Source organism: Hesperophylax consimilis, chromosome 8 (assembly GCF_061612785.1).
Source record: "Hesperophylax consimilis isolate HC1 chromosome 8, BYU_Hcon_1.0, whole genome shotgun sequence".
Classification (NCBI taxonomy): domain Eukaryota; kingdom Metazoa; phylum Arthropoda; class Insecta; order Trichoptera; family Limnephilidae; genus Hesperophylax; species Hesperophylax consimilis.
In genome coordinates, this window is record NC_142843.1 from 38,055,401 (window position 1) to 38,071,106 (window position 15,706).

The 15,706-nt window shown below is 32.9% G+C and overlaps 1 protein-coding gene across 6 annotated transcripts in view; it reads left to right on the plus strand.

The window, feature by feature from the left end:
* Positions 1-15,706, plus strand: part of LOC149422014 (uncharacterized) — a 292,284-nt gene that overhangs the window by 158,500 nt on the left and 118,078 nt on the right. For 5 of the 6 annotated variants that reach the window (XM_089634224.1, XM_089634228.1, XM_089634229.1 and 2 more), the window contains 3 exons: positions 235-393; positions 4,702-4,791; positions 5,876-6,042. In XM_089634224.1, the coding sequence (XP_089490350.1) occupies positions 235-393; positions 4,702-4,791; positions 5,876-6,042 (416 nt within the window). The remainder of the gene's footprint in view (positions 1-234; positions 394-4,701; positions 4,792-5,875; positions 6,043-15,706) is intronic. The other variant, XM_089634225.1, reaches the window with a different exon arrangement.

Here is a 15,706-nt window from a genome sequence, read left to right on the forward strand (position 1 = left end):
ATATACCGGGCCTATGTATGTCGTATACAAATATATTTCCATTTTGCCCCAGAGCAGGCTTTCCGGGAGGTATGCGCTTTTATCTAAACTATTGTTCTATAAGCTAAATAAAAACTTTCTGTAACATTAGCTTATTTAAAATTAACATCACTAAAAATAATTATTGCTTCTGTATATATAATTTGGCTATGGTGACAAAGGTCATTTACTTATGGTGACGGTATTTGTTGTTAGCAATTCTTCATAGACCACAACCAGAAGCAGACGTCCTTCATGGACCCCCGGCTGCCCGCGGCGCCCCCAGGGGCCCCTGTGGCCTCGCCCTTCGCCTCGCCCGTGCCCAGTGTCCGCCGGAGACACAACCAGCCCCCCCTCGCCCAGAACTCTGAACAGGTGGCCGGCTATGCTATTGTGGTTGTTTTGTTTGTGTAGCTGCTTTTGTGTCTTTGTTGGGTTTGTTTGTGTTTTTCATTTGTATCTCACCCTCGTTAACATTAATTTTTGTACTTTTGAAAATAGCTATAACTTTGTGGTTATCCAATATGAATAAATTAAATAATGTACTTGTGTTTGAGCCACTATATTTTTTATGTACGCTGACCGGTTTCAGAACAACCGTTCTTTCCCCAAGGAAAAACATACTAACTTGATATTACTAAGTGTTCCTCCACCCCCACTTCAACTCTTGTTAATATATTATGTTCACCTACCCCCACTTCGACATTTAGTAATATATTATGTTCATTCATTGTTTTGTAATGTCAAGTTTGTACATTTTTATATATTTAGGTACATTTTATTTCATAGTATCATCATTCTTTTCAATGGCATCCAAAATATTAATTGTACTTTTATTTATCAAAAATGTATGCATTCTCAATGTGTGCATTCTCAATGTTTGCATTCTCAATGTGTGCATTCTCATACAGAATATTACTTTTTTTATATGGCTGTTTTCAGAATTTTATAGTATAATCATAAAGTTTTCTTTCTTCCATGTTAGCACTATTTGTAATTTTAGATTTTGTGTTATTGTCTGTGTGTACCGATGACATTATTACTTTAACATAATATTAGTGTGTGTTTGGATTAATTACAAGGATCTTATGATTATTTTGTCTTAACTCTTTTGCTTACTTAAATTAAAATTCCTACATATTTTTCACAACACATTGCTTTAACATCCAACAAAGCTCCAAACTTTTTCTAACCCTTCTTTTTGCCAACTAATTTTTACAAGAACATATTTAGGTCTCATCGCTCTAGCCTTGAGGTTGCCTAAATTTAGGTAGACGAATTATTCAAATGTATTCTAATTTTTTACAAAATTTCTGCAGATATGATGAATAGTGAAATAAAGATGGATTCATTGGCTTTAAATCAAACTAAGCAGTTTATATCTTTCCATATCAATATTCAGAGTTATGATTTTTTTTAATGAGCGTGGTTAAATAAAAAAGAATTTGCCTGGAAATCTCCGTCACTCAAGGTATTTATTTTGTAAATACCCCATCGTTCGAGTGACTGATCTGTGTTTCCTGACTGTCAACCTGACTTCATTAATATGAAGTAGGTACTCCATTTAACTTACCTTACTTTCACAACACAATAGATAAATAAAATGAGCTTATGAACCTACCGAAATTTAAACTGCCTTTGGACAAAGATCCTTTAAATACTCATCCACTAAGCTCTGTAATAATTCTCTTCCACCAGACATAAAGAAAACAGGCAATAAATATGATTTAACAATCAAATAAAAGCCTGACTAAACTCATCAGGCCTCTGGCATATTGACCACTATATTTCTTAAAGACGTCAGAAGGTCAAAGAATTCAAGCATATTTCCGCTTTGCAATAAAATCCAAATGGAATATTTCTGAATGTATCCGAAAACTAAAAACTGTCTTTGAAAGGTGATGAAATAAGCTTTCAAATTAATTTTATTAATAATAATAATAATAATAATAATTGGATAATTTGTAGAGCGCCGTTTTTGTGAAAAATCACCTCAAGGGCGCTGAATTGTTAGAAATTGCTATTGTTAGAAAAAGTATTTAAATTTTTAATGCCAACATAAAAAATGGCTCACCTTACGTTTTTTCATCTAAACTCGGAACTAAAATTACAGATAATGGAAAAAAAAACACATTTTATTAGACAAATGTATTTTAAATATTACTGTCATCCCACTTTTTTAAATATTTCTTGGTAAAATAATTTGTAAAAAATCACAAGGTTTCATAATTTTTTTGCAAATTGCAGTTTGAACCTATGGTTTCGTAGAGGTATACATTTTACAGTTCCATGATATTTCATCAAAATGACAATTAAACACACTTTTAAAAAGTGATGAGTCATTAAAAGTGATGAAACAAAAACTAGGTTAAATAGTTACCTATGTATGTAGTGATTTGTTTTTGTGGCATTATGCCATGTTTCGCTGTCTCCTTCTTTAGCCAACGTTTCGGACAGCCCATAAAAATTCATAAAAGAGCCTAAATTCATAAAAATCCCATAAATATTAATAGAGACGATGGAGCTAAGCTCAGAAGTTCTTGGTATCCGGTAAATGACGGCTACACCAGAAATAAACGCAGAAAACCACTTTAAAATTATATGTCAATGTCAGCTCTTAGAGGGTTGGAGCTGGCAACACGGTATTGCATCTTCATACATAACCACACATTTCACCACAACTTTAGATTACACATCTGCCCTGATGATGGACACTGCAGTGCTGTCCGAAACGTTGGCTAAAGAAGGAGGTAGCTAAACACGGCATAATACCCCAAAAACAAATCACTGTAATACTTTTGGCTGTGAAAATCTCAAATCATACCTATTTAACGGTGACCAGATAAATCATGAAAATGATAATTCATCACATCTTTAAAAAGTCATGGAAAGTGATGAAACAAAAACTTTATTTACTGGGTTAAGTAGGTTAGGTTAGGTTTAAAAAAAAAATTCATCGTTTCTAATGACTTTATATCACTTTTTAAAGGTGTGTTGAATTGTCACTGTGTTGAGTTATCCTGGAACCCTATTTAACCTAGTTTTTGTTTCATCACTTTTCATGACTTTATATTACTTTTTGTAGATGTGTTGAACTGTCATTTTGATGAGATACCCGGTTACCACATTTTATTTCTGTGGTTATTTTCTGGATTTGAATATAAAGTGTTGTGTTTTACTTTCTAACACTGTTTAGTTTTTACTTACTTTTATGTAGTTATTTCTCACCATGACAGTAAGGAAGATACAACGATTTCTCTGAGATCATATGAGCTGTTTCCAAGAGCGAACTAATTGATTCTACAGGTAATAATAGCTGTTTGTTCGCAAAACCGAACTAATTATTCCAAGGGGTTAAAAAAAACTTTATTCTTTTTTAATTTACGTAGCGGTATGTATTAAAAAGCTGGCAACCCTAAAAAGACACCAAAATGCAATCAATTTTTTTCACCCATGTTTATTAAAAATGCACTTCTTTGTACGTATTTATTATCATATTGACTTTCCTATTATTTTGTTTTATTTGTGGTTAATTGTTTTTAATGTTACTGGCTCTTATGATTATTATATAAAGTGTTTTTGTGTTTAATTCGCAGAACTCCATTTCAGTTTTTATTACTGTGACAGCTGTTTCGGCGTTCACGTTGAGACGACTTCTTTATAATTAAATAGAATCACATAAATAAGTCATCTCAACATGTCCTAACCACAGTTTGAAAATGGCCTTGAATGCCGAAACAGTTATCACAATAATAAAAACTTAAATACTTGCAGAACTTGATAATAACATTATTAAATTTTATTAACATAAAATTTTTGTAAAAAAAAAACCTTATGATTATTAATTACTCCTTTTGATAGGTGTTGGTTTTTTAATATTTTTTCTGCAGTTATGTAAAATTTTTAGTTATGAAAAGTCTTAGTTTGTTTTTATGCTACAAATTCAGAAAAGTGGGACAACGTTAATAGGCACATTTTATTTTTAAAAACAGTTTGTGTCAGTTACATAACAATGAGAAACAACTATTTCAGTAACCGAAAGTGGAAAATAAAATAGCTATTTCGTAAAAACAAAATAAGAGTTTTAATATAAACGTAATAATATAAAAATAATTTATTTTTTTTGTAATCTTTTAGATTTATATAAGAGAAAAAACAAAACTAACCTTAAAACTTACACACTAATAACAATGGCGGTTATTACATAAGTAGGTGGTGATTTTTCACGATAACGGCGCTATATAAATTAGCCAAATATTATTATTATTTAAGTGAACAATCTGTTTTAATTTGAACGAAATATCTATTAACCCATTCTGTCCGGGTCGCCACAATCTAGGGCGGCTAATCTTAGAAGGCCTTCTCCCCGAACTGCCATAATTTAAGCCTCTCGACAAAAATTTTATTTTTACGTAAATTGAAGTATGCATTGCCATCTTATGTAAATTTAATTTTTTTTTTTTAATTAATTTAAGTTGTTATAAATTAATATCTAACTGATACAAAGTGTTTTATTTTTATTTTAAGTGCGTATTAACTGTGTCCCACTTTTCTGTATATTTTCCCTTTTTGTCTCGAAATAATTTTTCTTTCGTCGAATTGAAGATTTTCGAAAATTGCGTGTAATTGTTGTGATTTAAGTACATATGTCCATCACATGACTAAAAGTTTACTTTCTTTCAGGCTCCGGTTCCTCCTCCGCGTCCTCCCTGCTCCTCCTCAGGATCTGCAGCGGCTGCCATGCCCGAGATCCCCGTGGCCTACAATGATAAGGTGAGGTTCTAACTTAATTTGATCAAATGTCTTTAAGCTTCTGAACAATTTAATGTTTATTTGTAAACGAAAAGTTGCAATTTTGTGTAACTCAAAAACGCTGATTTAAAGTTACCTAGTTAGTATCTAGTAGTTCTATGAACAGTAGACCTCACATCCAAAGTATGTTTCTAATTTTCTTTTATTTAATAAATCAAAACCAAAATTTCCTATGAAATCAAAAGATTTTGTAAGTAGGTAGGTACTTAAATACTTAACCTACTTAATTATAAACCATGTAACTTTTTTAAATTTAAAAAATGGAATTGTACGATTTGTCCAAAGATACATCACTATCTTATTCTTTTTCAAATATTCTTCATGCAGGTAGGTACCATAATACTGAAAAGTTCAGTCTTACTGGGTTAAAAACTTAAATAGTGGTATGGTATGGTAGGTACTCATATGGTGGTAGGCTTATAACTGTTAATACAAATCTAATAGCCGTTTGATATTTTAATAGAGTAAAAAGCCGTAAGCTCGTATGTGGGTTACCTAATATTTATTTTATTAGTTTTTTTTTTATAATTTAATAATAATGTACAATAAAAAAAACATTTCACAAAAAATCCATTAAAATGTATGAAAAAAAACCAAGCCTCACAACTCGCGTCGCTAAATGTCAAAAATTGGAGGTATTTATAACTACTCTACGGTATTTGGTCAAAGTTAGCCACCTAGTCAAAGTAAGATTTGCTTGAGTAATAAACTGGATGCAGCAGATTTTCGAAACCGGAAACGACGGTACAAACAAATTTATAGGCAGATGTAATGCCAAATGGTCGAGGTTAAAACAGTACTTCACTACACTCAGTCAATTACCCTGCGATGCAAAGGATGCCCAAGTTTAAAAGATTTTTTTTTTTTTTCACTTTTATTTCTCTGCAGTTCTGTACTCCAATTTTTTGCTTGTACCACCCAGCCCTTCTATGCTATCATGGAATAAAAATTTTAATTATGTAAACGTACAAACATTTGGTTCTGCTGACGGGCGTGACCTTATTTTTCAACCCACAACAACTTCTAACACTCTTTCTTTCCACAGGTGGTGGCGTTCCTCCGCCAGCCGAACATCATGGACATCCTACGCGAGCGACACTCTGGCGTGGCGGGCAGCACGGTGCTCCGGGACAAGGTGACGGCTGTGAGGACCGAGGGCCCGCCCGCCCTGGAGCGCTTCCAGCACGACGTGCAGCTGACCATTCTGCTGAGGTAGGACTTTGTACTACTAATGTTTTCAACATGAACATGAACATCGTAAACTTTGTGAAATTTATTCTGATTTTTTGCCTTCTTGAAGAGATAAACCATTATAAGTGTCTTGTAGCTGTATCTGTGTACTTGAAAGTAAGGTAAATTTTATCTCACTTCAAGTGAAATTAATAAGGTCTTTAATTAAGAAAATATTAAGGTGCCCTGTTCACAAATAATAAGTTTAGGGTCAGTTGTATCACACAATTTGAACAATTAATTCATCAAATTTCAAGTTAATTTTCAAGTTCTGTGAATGTTCTTTTCCAGTTTTATTATTATTTCAGTTCTTTGATATAACTGGCCCATAATGATGTAATAACAGAAGTTGAATAGGACTTTTACAGAACTTAAAATTTGATAAATTGTTCAAATTCTGTGAAAAAACTGGCCCTTTATGATCGCCGATGCTAATTTTTCACCGTGCACCAGCTGATTCTATTTTCGTAATAACTTACTTGTTTTATCAAAATGATGTTTTTTGTAAATTGTACCGTCTTATCAGATAATTTCTTTATATATTTATAAAAAGAGTATTTTTTTGTTTATTAACCTTTTAACCGCGTTAATTTGCTCCGTTTTATCTATACCCGTACGCGGTACATATTTTCAAATACCTATGCACGCAATTAAATATCAAATTAAAGCATTCTGGCGTGATTTATTGGACTATATAGACAGAAAAGATTATTCTCCACAATATGATAACAAATCCGCGTGTGTCCACACTCTTAGATGTTTATAAAAACAAAAACATAAAATTTCATACAAAGACGTACCGTATCTTTTGAATGTGGTCCCGCCATTCACTCGGCGTGTGTGTAATTTGGCCACTGCGTTCTTAGACACAAGTGGGATACCATGAGCACTTATCATTTTTAGTTATGAAAACTTTTTCTAAAACTATCTAAATTTTATGTCACATAATATAATAACAAAATTGGACTAACGCCATCCGTTGACAAAATTGTAAACTATAGCACTCGAAGATGCAAAGAGGCTCACTTGATTATCGATGTTTTTTAATGAAATACAATTTTATTTTCGAGAAATTCTTGTAGATGTCAGCATCGTGATAGTTCTACGAATGTTCAAGCGAGCGGGAAATAAATTTATGTCGAATGACCGCTGGAATATCGGCATTCAAAGTTTCCGTATCAACTGTTGATACAGCCGCGTATGAGTATGGACTTTTTGCCGTAACAACAGTTGATACCGCCGCGTGCAAAGAGTTAATAAATATTAAGAATTACAATTTTTGTGATTTTCTCAACTACCGTATTAGGCTCATGCCCGTATTATGGTATTCGTTCATTATTTAGATTACGTTGTAAGAACTCGGAAAATAATGTTTTGTTGAAACATATAATAAAAACATAAGGAAAAAAAACATATTTAAAAATAAAGATTAACCTATCAACCGGGCGGGACATATAAATAGGTCAAACGTAAACAGTATCGGGTATGGGTAGGACATATGAATACGTCCTTGAAATATATGTTGCGCCCTGGAATGAGCGGGACGTATATTTCCGAGCATTTCACACGGAAATTGAGTTTTGAATTATAACATATTTTAATTTTTTAAACTCAATGTTTCTCTTTTATCTGTGTGCTTTTGTTTATTGTTCTGTAATTATAACCTTTTTTATATTTTTTGTAATCTTTATAATTCGATGTTTTCATTTTTATAATGCATAAATCAAAAAAAATAATAATATGAAATTACGTCCTCCTGGCGTGACGTACTGATACGTCCTAGTGAAGGAGTTCGCGCCCGTTATATGCTGCATAATTCAAAACGGAATTCCCCGGTTAACAGGTTAAACTGAATGATAAAAACGATGTTTTAAATAAAATCTAAAATTACTCGGTAAGATTATACACCTAAAAAAAATTATCTATCACAAGTGGTTTCCCCAGAAAAGCTATTTATATTCAGATAAGAAATTATATTTTAATAGTATCCTTAAGGAAAAGCTAGCGTACAAAAGGTTAAAAGCAAGTTTATAAATAAAACACAAATTATCGAAACTAAATGAATATGTAATTCAGGTGTGTGTACAAAATTGAAACTAACAAAACTTAAAATTTATAACACGTGGGGGGTCTAGCTTGGTAAACTCGATAACTTAACCATATCGGATCCATAGGCTTGACAACGATTTATATCAATTTCCTGATCATGGTTGCGCTCGTTAGGCGAGTCCATATTGTCATATTCATTCATTCAGTCATTATCATATAGTCCATATTATATCAAGCCCGATATTGACAAAAATTTTCTCTACGGTGGATATTTTTTTTTATTTTTTTATTTTTATTTATTCTTTAATATATTTGTTAAACAATGGTATAGTATATTGTCCTCCACGCTAGGAGTTCACCTGTGTTGTGGAGGACTTTTTCAATTGTAAAGTTATATAATTCTAAAACAATACAGTGGAGTTGGTTACACAGAGAAACATTAAAAATTAAAATATAAAATCGATTTTTCCATAGTTATAACAGTAGTTTTTCCATAGTTATTCCAAAAAAGTGAAATATAAAAAATTAAATATTAACAGGATTGTAGCCAGTTCCATATGTGTTTTTTGTATTCTGTAAGATTAGATGTTTTATATTGTGTTGGAAGTGAATTGAATAGTTTTATAGCCTGGAATCTGTAGTGTTTTTGTCCAAAGGATGTGTTGGTTTTTGGTATTAGTAGTTGGTGTGCATGTCTTGTTCTGGTATTGCGAGAAGTTTGTGAAGTTTTAAATGTGTTTAGGTTCTTGTAAAGGAAAGTAAGTATTTGTTTTGAATATAGTTTTTGAATCTTCAACACTGGGAATTGTTTAAATATGGTTGAAGTGGGTGTTAGTATTGGTACTTTAAGTATTACTTTTATTAAGGTTTTCTGAGCTTTAAATAGTGTGTCTATGTATTTTTTACTGGCATAGCCCCAGGCAATAATGCCGTATTCCATTATAGATTGTGCTATTGCGAGGTATATATTCTTAATATCAAATATGTTCAGTATATTTCTCACGTTTTTGAAAAAGTAAATCAACTTGTTTATCTTTCCTTTAACCGATTCAATATGTCTGTCCCATTTTAAATATCGGTCGAAGTATATACCAAGATATTTGATATTTTCGGTTTGTGTGATTGGAGGACAATTGCATGGGGTGCTCGCTGAGTGACAGGAATGTATTTTAAGGTAGATGTTTTTGGCGGGTTGGCCTCTCGAGTTTATGCTAAAGGTTATGAATTTAGTCTTATCTATATTTAAAGTTAATAAGTTAGAGTCAAGCCATTTTTTTGTAATATTTAAGCCAACTTCAGCTTTTGTGATTAGTGTGTTCCAGTCAGTGGCCTTAAAAAGTAACACAGTGTCATCAGCAAAGCTTATAATTTCCCCGTCTATTTCGAGGTGACAAAGATCGTTAATATAAATAAGAAATAGGATTGGGCCAAGTACGCTGCCTTGTGGTACTCCGTAGGATACTTGTTCCTTGTCACTACATGTGTTTTCTATTGAGGTATATTGGGTGCGATTTTCCATGTAGCTTTCAATTAATTTGAGTTCTGTTCCCGTGATTCCGAAATATTTAAGTTTATTGAACAGGTTTTGGTGGTGAATTGTGTCAAACGCTTTTGCCAGGTCTAGGAATATTCCAAGGCATTTTTTACCCTGATCTATATTTGTTTTGAGGAAGTCTGTTACTGAGGCTATGGCATGTGAGGTACTCATATTTTCCCTGAATCCAAATTGATTTGGTGATAGTATATTGTTTTTGTTAAGAAAAATTAAAAGGTGGTTTTTGATATGTTTCTCGAGAATTTTTGAGAGCGTGTTTAGAATTGTAATTGGTCTGTAATTATTAATTTCTTCCTTGTTTCCTTTTTTGTGGATTGGAATTACTTTGCCCGTTTTCAAAATAGTTGGGAACACTCCTTCTTTAATGGACTGATTTATAAGTATAGTAAGTGGGATAAGAAGTGCCGACTTTATTATTTTTAGTGTCATCGGTGATATTTTGTCGCTACCCTGAGAGTTTGTGTTTTTTAGTTCGTTTATAAGTTTTAGTGTTTGTATTTGGGTAATGTATGGAATTTTAAAGGAAGAAACATTAGTGTGTGTATAGTGGTTTGAGAATTCTGGGATATCGTCATTTGTAGTGATTCTGTTTGCTAATACCTTGCCGACGTTAGCGAAATAGTTATTCACAAAATTACATACTTTTAGTGGTTGTTCTGATGTCTTAATAATCTCGTTATCTATTTTAATCTCGGTTATGGAATCACTTTTCTTTGAAGATGTGTGGGATATTTCTTTTAGGATTTGCCAAATTTTTTTGGGGTCCTTGTTGCATTTATCTAATTTATTTTTATAATATATTTCTTTCGATATACGTGCAAGTCGTGTGCATAAGTTTCGATATCGTTTATAGAAATTTATGAGATAGATGTCATATGGGTTAGATTTGCATTGTTTGTGGAGTTTGTCTCTTTTACTGAAACTTGTTATGAGTCCTTTTGATATCCACGGTTTTAGAAGTTTATGTTTAGTTGGAGAACTTTTTTCGAACGTGATGGTATTTTTTTTAAATTCGTCTTGAATACATTCTATAAAAAGTGACCATGCTTCATTAATTTTATTATTTTCTACGAGTTCTTCCCATTTTTTATTAAGTAGTATGTCATTTAGTTTTAAAATATCAGTTGTATTGTGGGTTTTTGTGGTTTTGGAGTGTATTTCTTGTGAATTGTTTGTAGTGTTTATTTCCAGGATAAGTGTATAGTGGTCTGTAATTGTCGAGTGATGGATTGTGGATTTGTATGATCTTTTTGTTTTTAACATAATGTGGTCAATACAAGTTTGCGTGGGTAATAGGTTATTTTGTTTAAAGTTGACTCTTGTGGGTTCATTTATGGTGCTAAAGAGTCCATGGAATAACAAAAGGTTTAAGTAATCGTCACTTTGTGGATGTTTTTTATTTTCTAAAATGTTTATATTCATATCTCCTATTAAGCAGATATTTTTTTGTTTTTTCATTTTGATAAGTTGACTGTCTAGGGACCTCAGAAAGGGAAATATGTTTTTTATAGAAGGTGATCGATACATAGCTAAAATACATATGTCATTATTTATGATTATTTCAAAGCCGTTTGCGTCTGTGATATCTACCTCCGTTAAAGTTGAATGTAGATGTTTTTTGCAGTAAATTACAATACCGTCATTTTGATTTTTAATATTTTTGGAGTGAGTGACCGTATAATTAGGTAATTGTATTGGTGTGAAGATTTTATCTAGCCAACATTCTGTGAGAATTATCACGTCAAATTCTGTCTCCAATTGTTGAAGTACGACTGTGAAATTGTCAAAATTTTTTGAGATACTGCGTATGTTTTGGTGTAATATTTTTAATTGTTTAGCCATGGTAAGATTAAAATTATCGGATGGATGTGTACGATTTTGGGATAGTAAATTCAGATCATCTTTATTATATCATCGGAGTGTTTAATATAAATTATTTTATCTTTCTCGGCTTTCCGCGCCATAACCTTTCCATCTTTGGTCCATACAAATGCATATCCCTTTGTGATGGCTTGTTGTTTTGTTTTCCATAGTAGTTCCTTTAGATATGGTGACAGGATTTCACTGATGTAGATTTTTGAGTTTAGCCCTGGGGATGTTTTGTATTTGACTTCTCTTTTCTTAGAGAGCAAAAGCTCACGTAATTTAGGATTATTGAATCTAATTTTGATTTTCGGATGGTCCCTTTGTTTTGTTGACGTTGATGCTGCAGACGGTCCCCCTGGTTGAGCCTTGGCAGTAGTTGGATGTAGTCTGACGGCCTGTAGAATGTCTTCCGGAAGGATCTGAATGTCCGCTGTTTCGGCTATTGACCTTACTATTTCCAATATAGATTCATCCGCTTTAAGAGGTACTCCGGATATTTCTAACGAGTCTGCCAGCATTCTATGGTCGCTTTCGGCAGCCCGTATTTCCAGATTCTTTAGTAGAATACATTTTTCGTTTAATGTTTTTTTTAATGTTTCGATATCTGTCATCATTGTTTTTTCCGAGAGAATGGATTGGTTTATTTTTTCTATTAATTTATCATATTTATTACAAAGAAAGTCTATGGTTTTTTGTCTTTCTGCTGCTTCAAGGTTCATTTTTTTGAAAAGTTCGTTTTTTAGTTCATCTATTTTTGTGTCTATGTGCGACATTAGTCGATGTGTTAGGTCTTCGAGTAATTCGGCTGAATGAGGAGTAGGAGATGCACTGGTGTTTTTACGTGATTTCGACATTTTTAAATTTGTGCTTATGATTTGGTCGATAGATGTCACTTTAATTAAGTTAAATTTAGTTCTATTGCCTTCAGTTCCAATTATTTAAGTAGTCACTGTAATCTATTTTCAAGTAGTTTAGGTTATTTAGCTAATTTATTATTAAAGTAACAGAAAAAAAAAAAAACTTTTTGTAACAGTAGGATTCGAACTCACTTGGTTCAGATATCTCCCCTGTCTAGACTGCCGCTTTCGTGACTGTTCACGCCACTGCACTATTGGCCGCTTTTGACGTATCGTGAAATAGGTGCAATATGAAATTTCTTGGTAGAGAAATTTTATGAAATAAGCTGATGGATTTTTTCGACAATAGTCACTGTCACTTTGTAGAGATTGTTCACTTGGAATCACTTGAAATCACTTAATGAAATCACTCAGAGTTCACAGTCCGTAGAATTTAACTGTAATTTATCTTCATGTAAACGTTTACTGATATCTTGTTTGCTTTTTTTTGAATTATACGCTAAAATTCGGATAATTTTTGTGGAGCAATATTTTTGCGTGCGCTCTATGTGACAGTTGGTAAGTTTTTTGATATATTATGTATGGATCGACAGTACATACAAATAAATTGATAATGTCAAATTGAAATACGCTCACTTTAATATACAGGGTGTATAGGCACGTACCCGACAAACTTTAACCAGCTATTCCTTATCACATTTGGAGTAAAAAATGTTATGGGCACTTTGCTGTCCGGTAACATTTTTTTTTAATAAAAAATTTACTAATCATATTTTCACCACATGTCACCAATGTTTTATCCTTTGTCAAAGTTTGAAAACCCGTCTGGCAATATTTTGTTCGAGTTTCGTTGAATAATGTACGTACGTACCTACGTTGGCGCGCTTTTACAATCACAACGAAATGGCACGGCACCATTCGTCTCATTTTTAACTATTATTATTTAGTGTGTACGAAAGAGCGAGGACACTTTTTGACACACTTGCTAATAACAGCTGTTGAACCCGAGAAACAATTCCAATGACAGTGACGGAGTGTGGATTTTTTTTTTTTTAGTTTTTAATTGAAAAAAAAATGTTACCGGACAGCAAAGTGCCCATAACATTTTTTACTCCAAATGTGCTAAGGAATACCTGGTTAAAGTTTGTCGGTTTAGTGCCGATACACCCTGTATATTGGAAGTCCGCATTACTTTTTAACACTAAAAAGTTAGGTTAATTGGTCAATAAAGTCTTTAGTCATAACTCCTGATATTTTGAACAACTTTCTGCATTCCGTTTCTCCGTCCCGTTATGTGCCGTTTTTCTATATCCCACTACCTTCAACCTCATAACATACGCCAATTGGGAATACCATGGTCTCACTGGCTCCAAACGATTGGGACTCTCAAGCAGTAGGTACTCACATAATATATTTTATTTATAGTTAAGGCGATGCACTACGTCGTGTAATATTTTAAATTGAGCCGCTATCAATAACAACCCTTACGTAGATGACGATAAGGTTTAAATTCCCGCCTAACAAAATCCGCCTGTTTTGATGTATGCAAGAAAAAAACATGGCCAAAAAGTGCCTTTTATTTTATTTTGTGGATGTTCAGTCAAAAATATTCAATTGTTTTTTCGATCATTTTAAAAATTACTTAATTTGCCACAATATACAATAAAATCATAACCGAAAATGGGTTCGTAAGGGGCCGTTCAAGTATTATGTAAGCACTATAGGGGGGCAGGGGGGTCTTTGCGTTGCTTATTTTTGATGACATGGGGGGTGGGGGGTCGAGATAGTGATTACGTCAGCACTGCTCAGCAGTAGTTATTTTTTTTTACACATTGGCAACCCACACATTGTCTATGTTTGAAAAATATTCGGGGACTCCCACAAATAATTAATACGTTTAGGTACTCGCTTAAAAGCGAATGGGGGAATTACCGCGCGCTACTCACTTGTCAAAATATAATCATAATACGATTGACGATTTGACGTGGTGTAAGCAAATCAAATCAAGTTAATATTTGTGTTACCGTTGATCCTCTTTCGCCAAAGTTGAATTGTTTATAAAACAGAATACATTAACAGAAAAATGCACATAGGTACCAATTTTTACGTAAGCATGGGAGGGGGGGGGGGTAAGAGCTTAGCTTACTTTTGGTGACAAGGGGGAAGAGGGGGTAAATAATTGTAATAAATCTGTTTAAGTAATACTTGAACGGCCCCTAAGTAGGAGATTTTGAACTTTAAAGCAGTTTTCATAGGCCTTATACATTATTTTTTTCTGGGCTTATAAAAAGACTTATCTAAAAAATACTCACAATACTACATCATTTTAAAGGCCAAGATGTATTTTACTCGCAGTATTTAATTAAAGCATCTGAAACATTTCTAGGCGACCAAATTTTCAAACCAAAAACACATGATTTTGCATTACTACGTATGGCATCGCCTTAAATATTGACCATTGTTATGCGTCAGTCCGTTTGCACACTTCCCATAACCCAGTGGACATGTTGTGCTGTCATGCGAGTTATTTCGCTGACATGCATAACAGGGTAATAATAAGGTGCTTTTCTGAGAATACGGTCAACTTACTGACAGTTTTTGTGAGATAGGTTCATGTTGAGAACTAGAAACCATAAAAAAAAAAAATTTCACATAGATGTTATTTTAGCGAAGGTCATTCCAATTTGCAGTTTTAATACTGAAATCTCATTTCTTTTTTTTTTTAAATATATAAATGGAACACCTACAGCTCCTGTCTACGTCTGAAATTTATAACAACAGCCTACAGCTGTCTGTAGAATGTTAAAAAAAGCAACAGAATCATGAATATTTTCGAAATTATAAGGTTAAAAAATACTGGCATTTCATTCGCTGTAAAAGTTTACCTTGGCCTAATTTCATTATTCAGGTGAATAAATAAATTAATATAATCGTTTTTGTTTACGTCCTATTTTTTTTAGCAATGAATTCGTCAATCAAATTTTTTACAGTTTTGTTCTAGCCAGCTTGTTTGTACGAGCTTGCCCTTAGAATACGTGATTACATTTTTGTACTTTTCGATCTAATATTTTATAACACAGAATTCGCCACCGTCCAAAATTTTCTTCATTATTAATAGATTTCTTCATAATATATAATTTAAAGTTATATGTGAAATTGATATTTTCACGACCAAAATAAATATAACGTGATTTATTTTTGGGTTATTCTGCCGTGTTGCGCTTCCCACTTTTGCCAACTTTTCGGGGATCATTACAGTTAGGTTAGGTGTGAATATCTGCTCTGATGACGAAAACTGTAACTCTGTCCGAATCGTTGA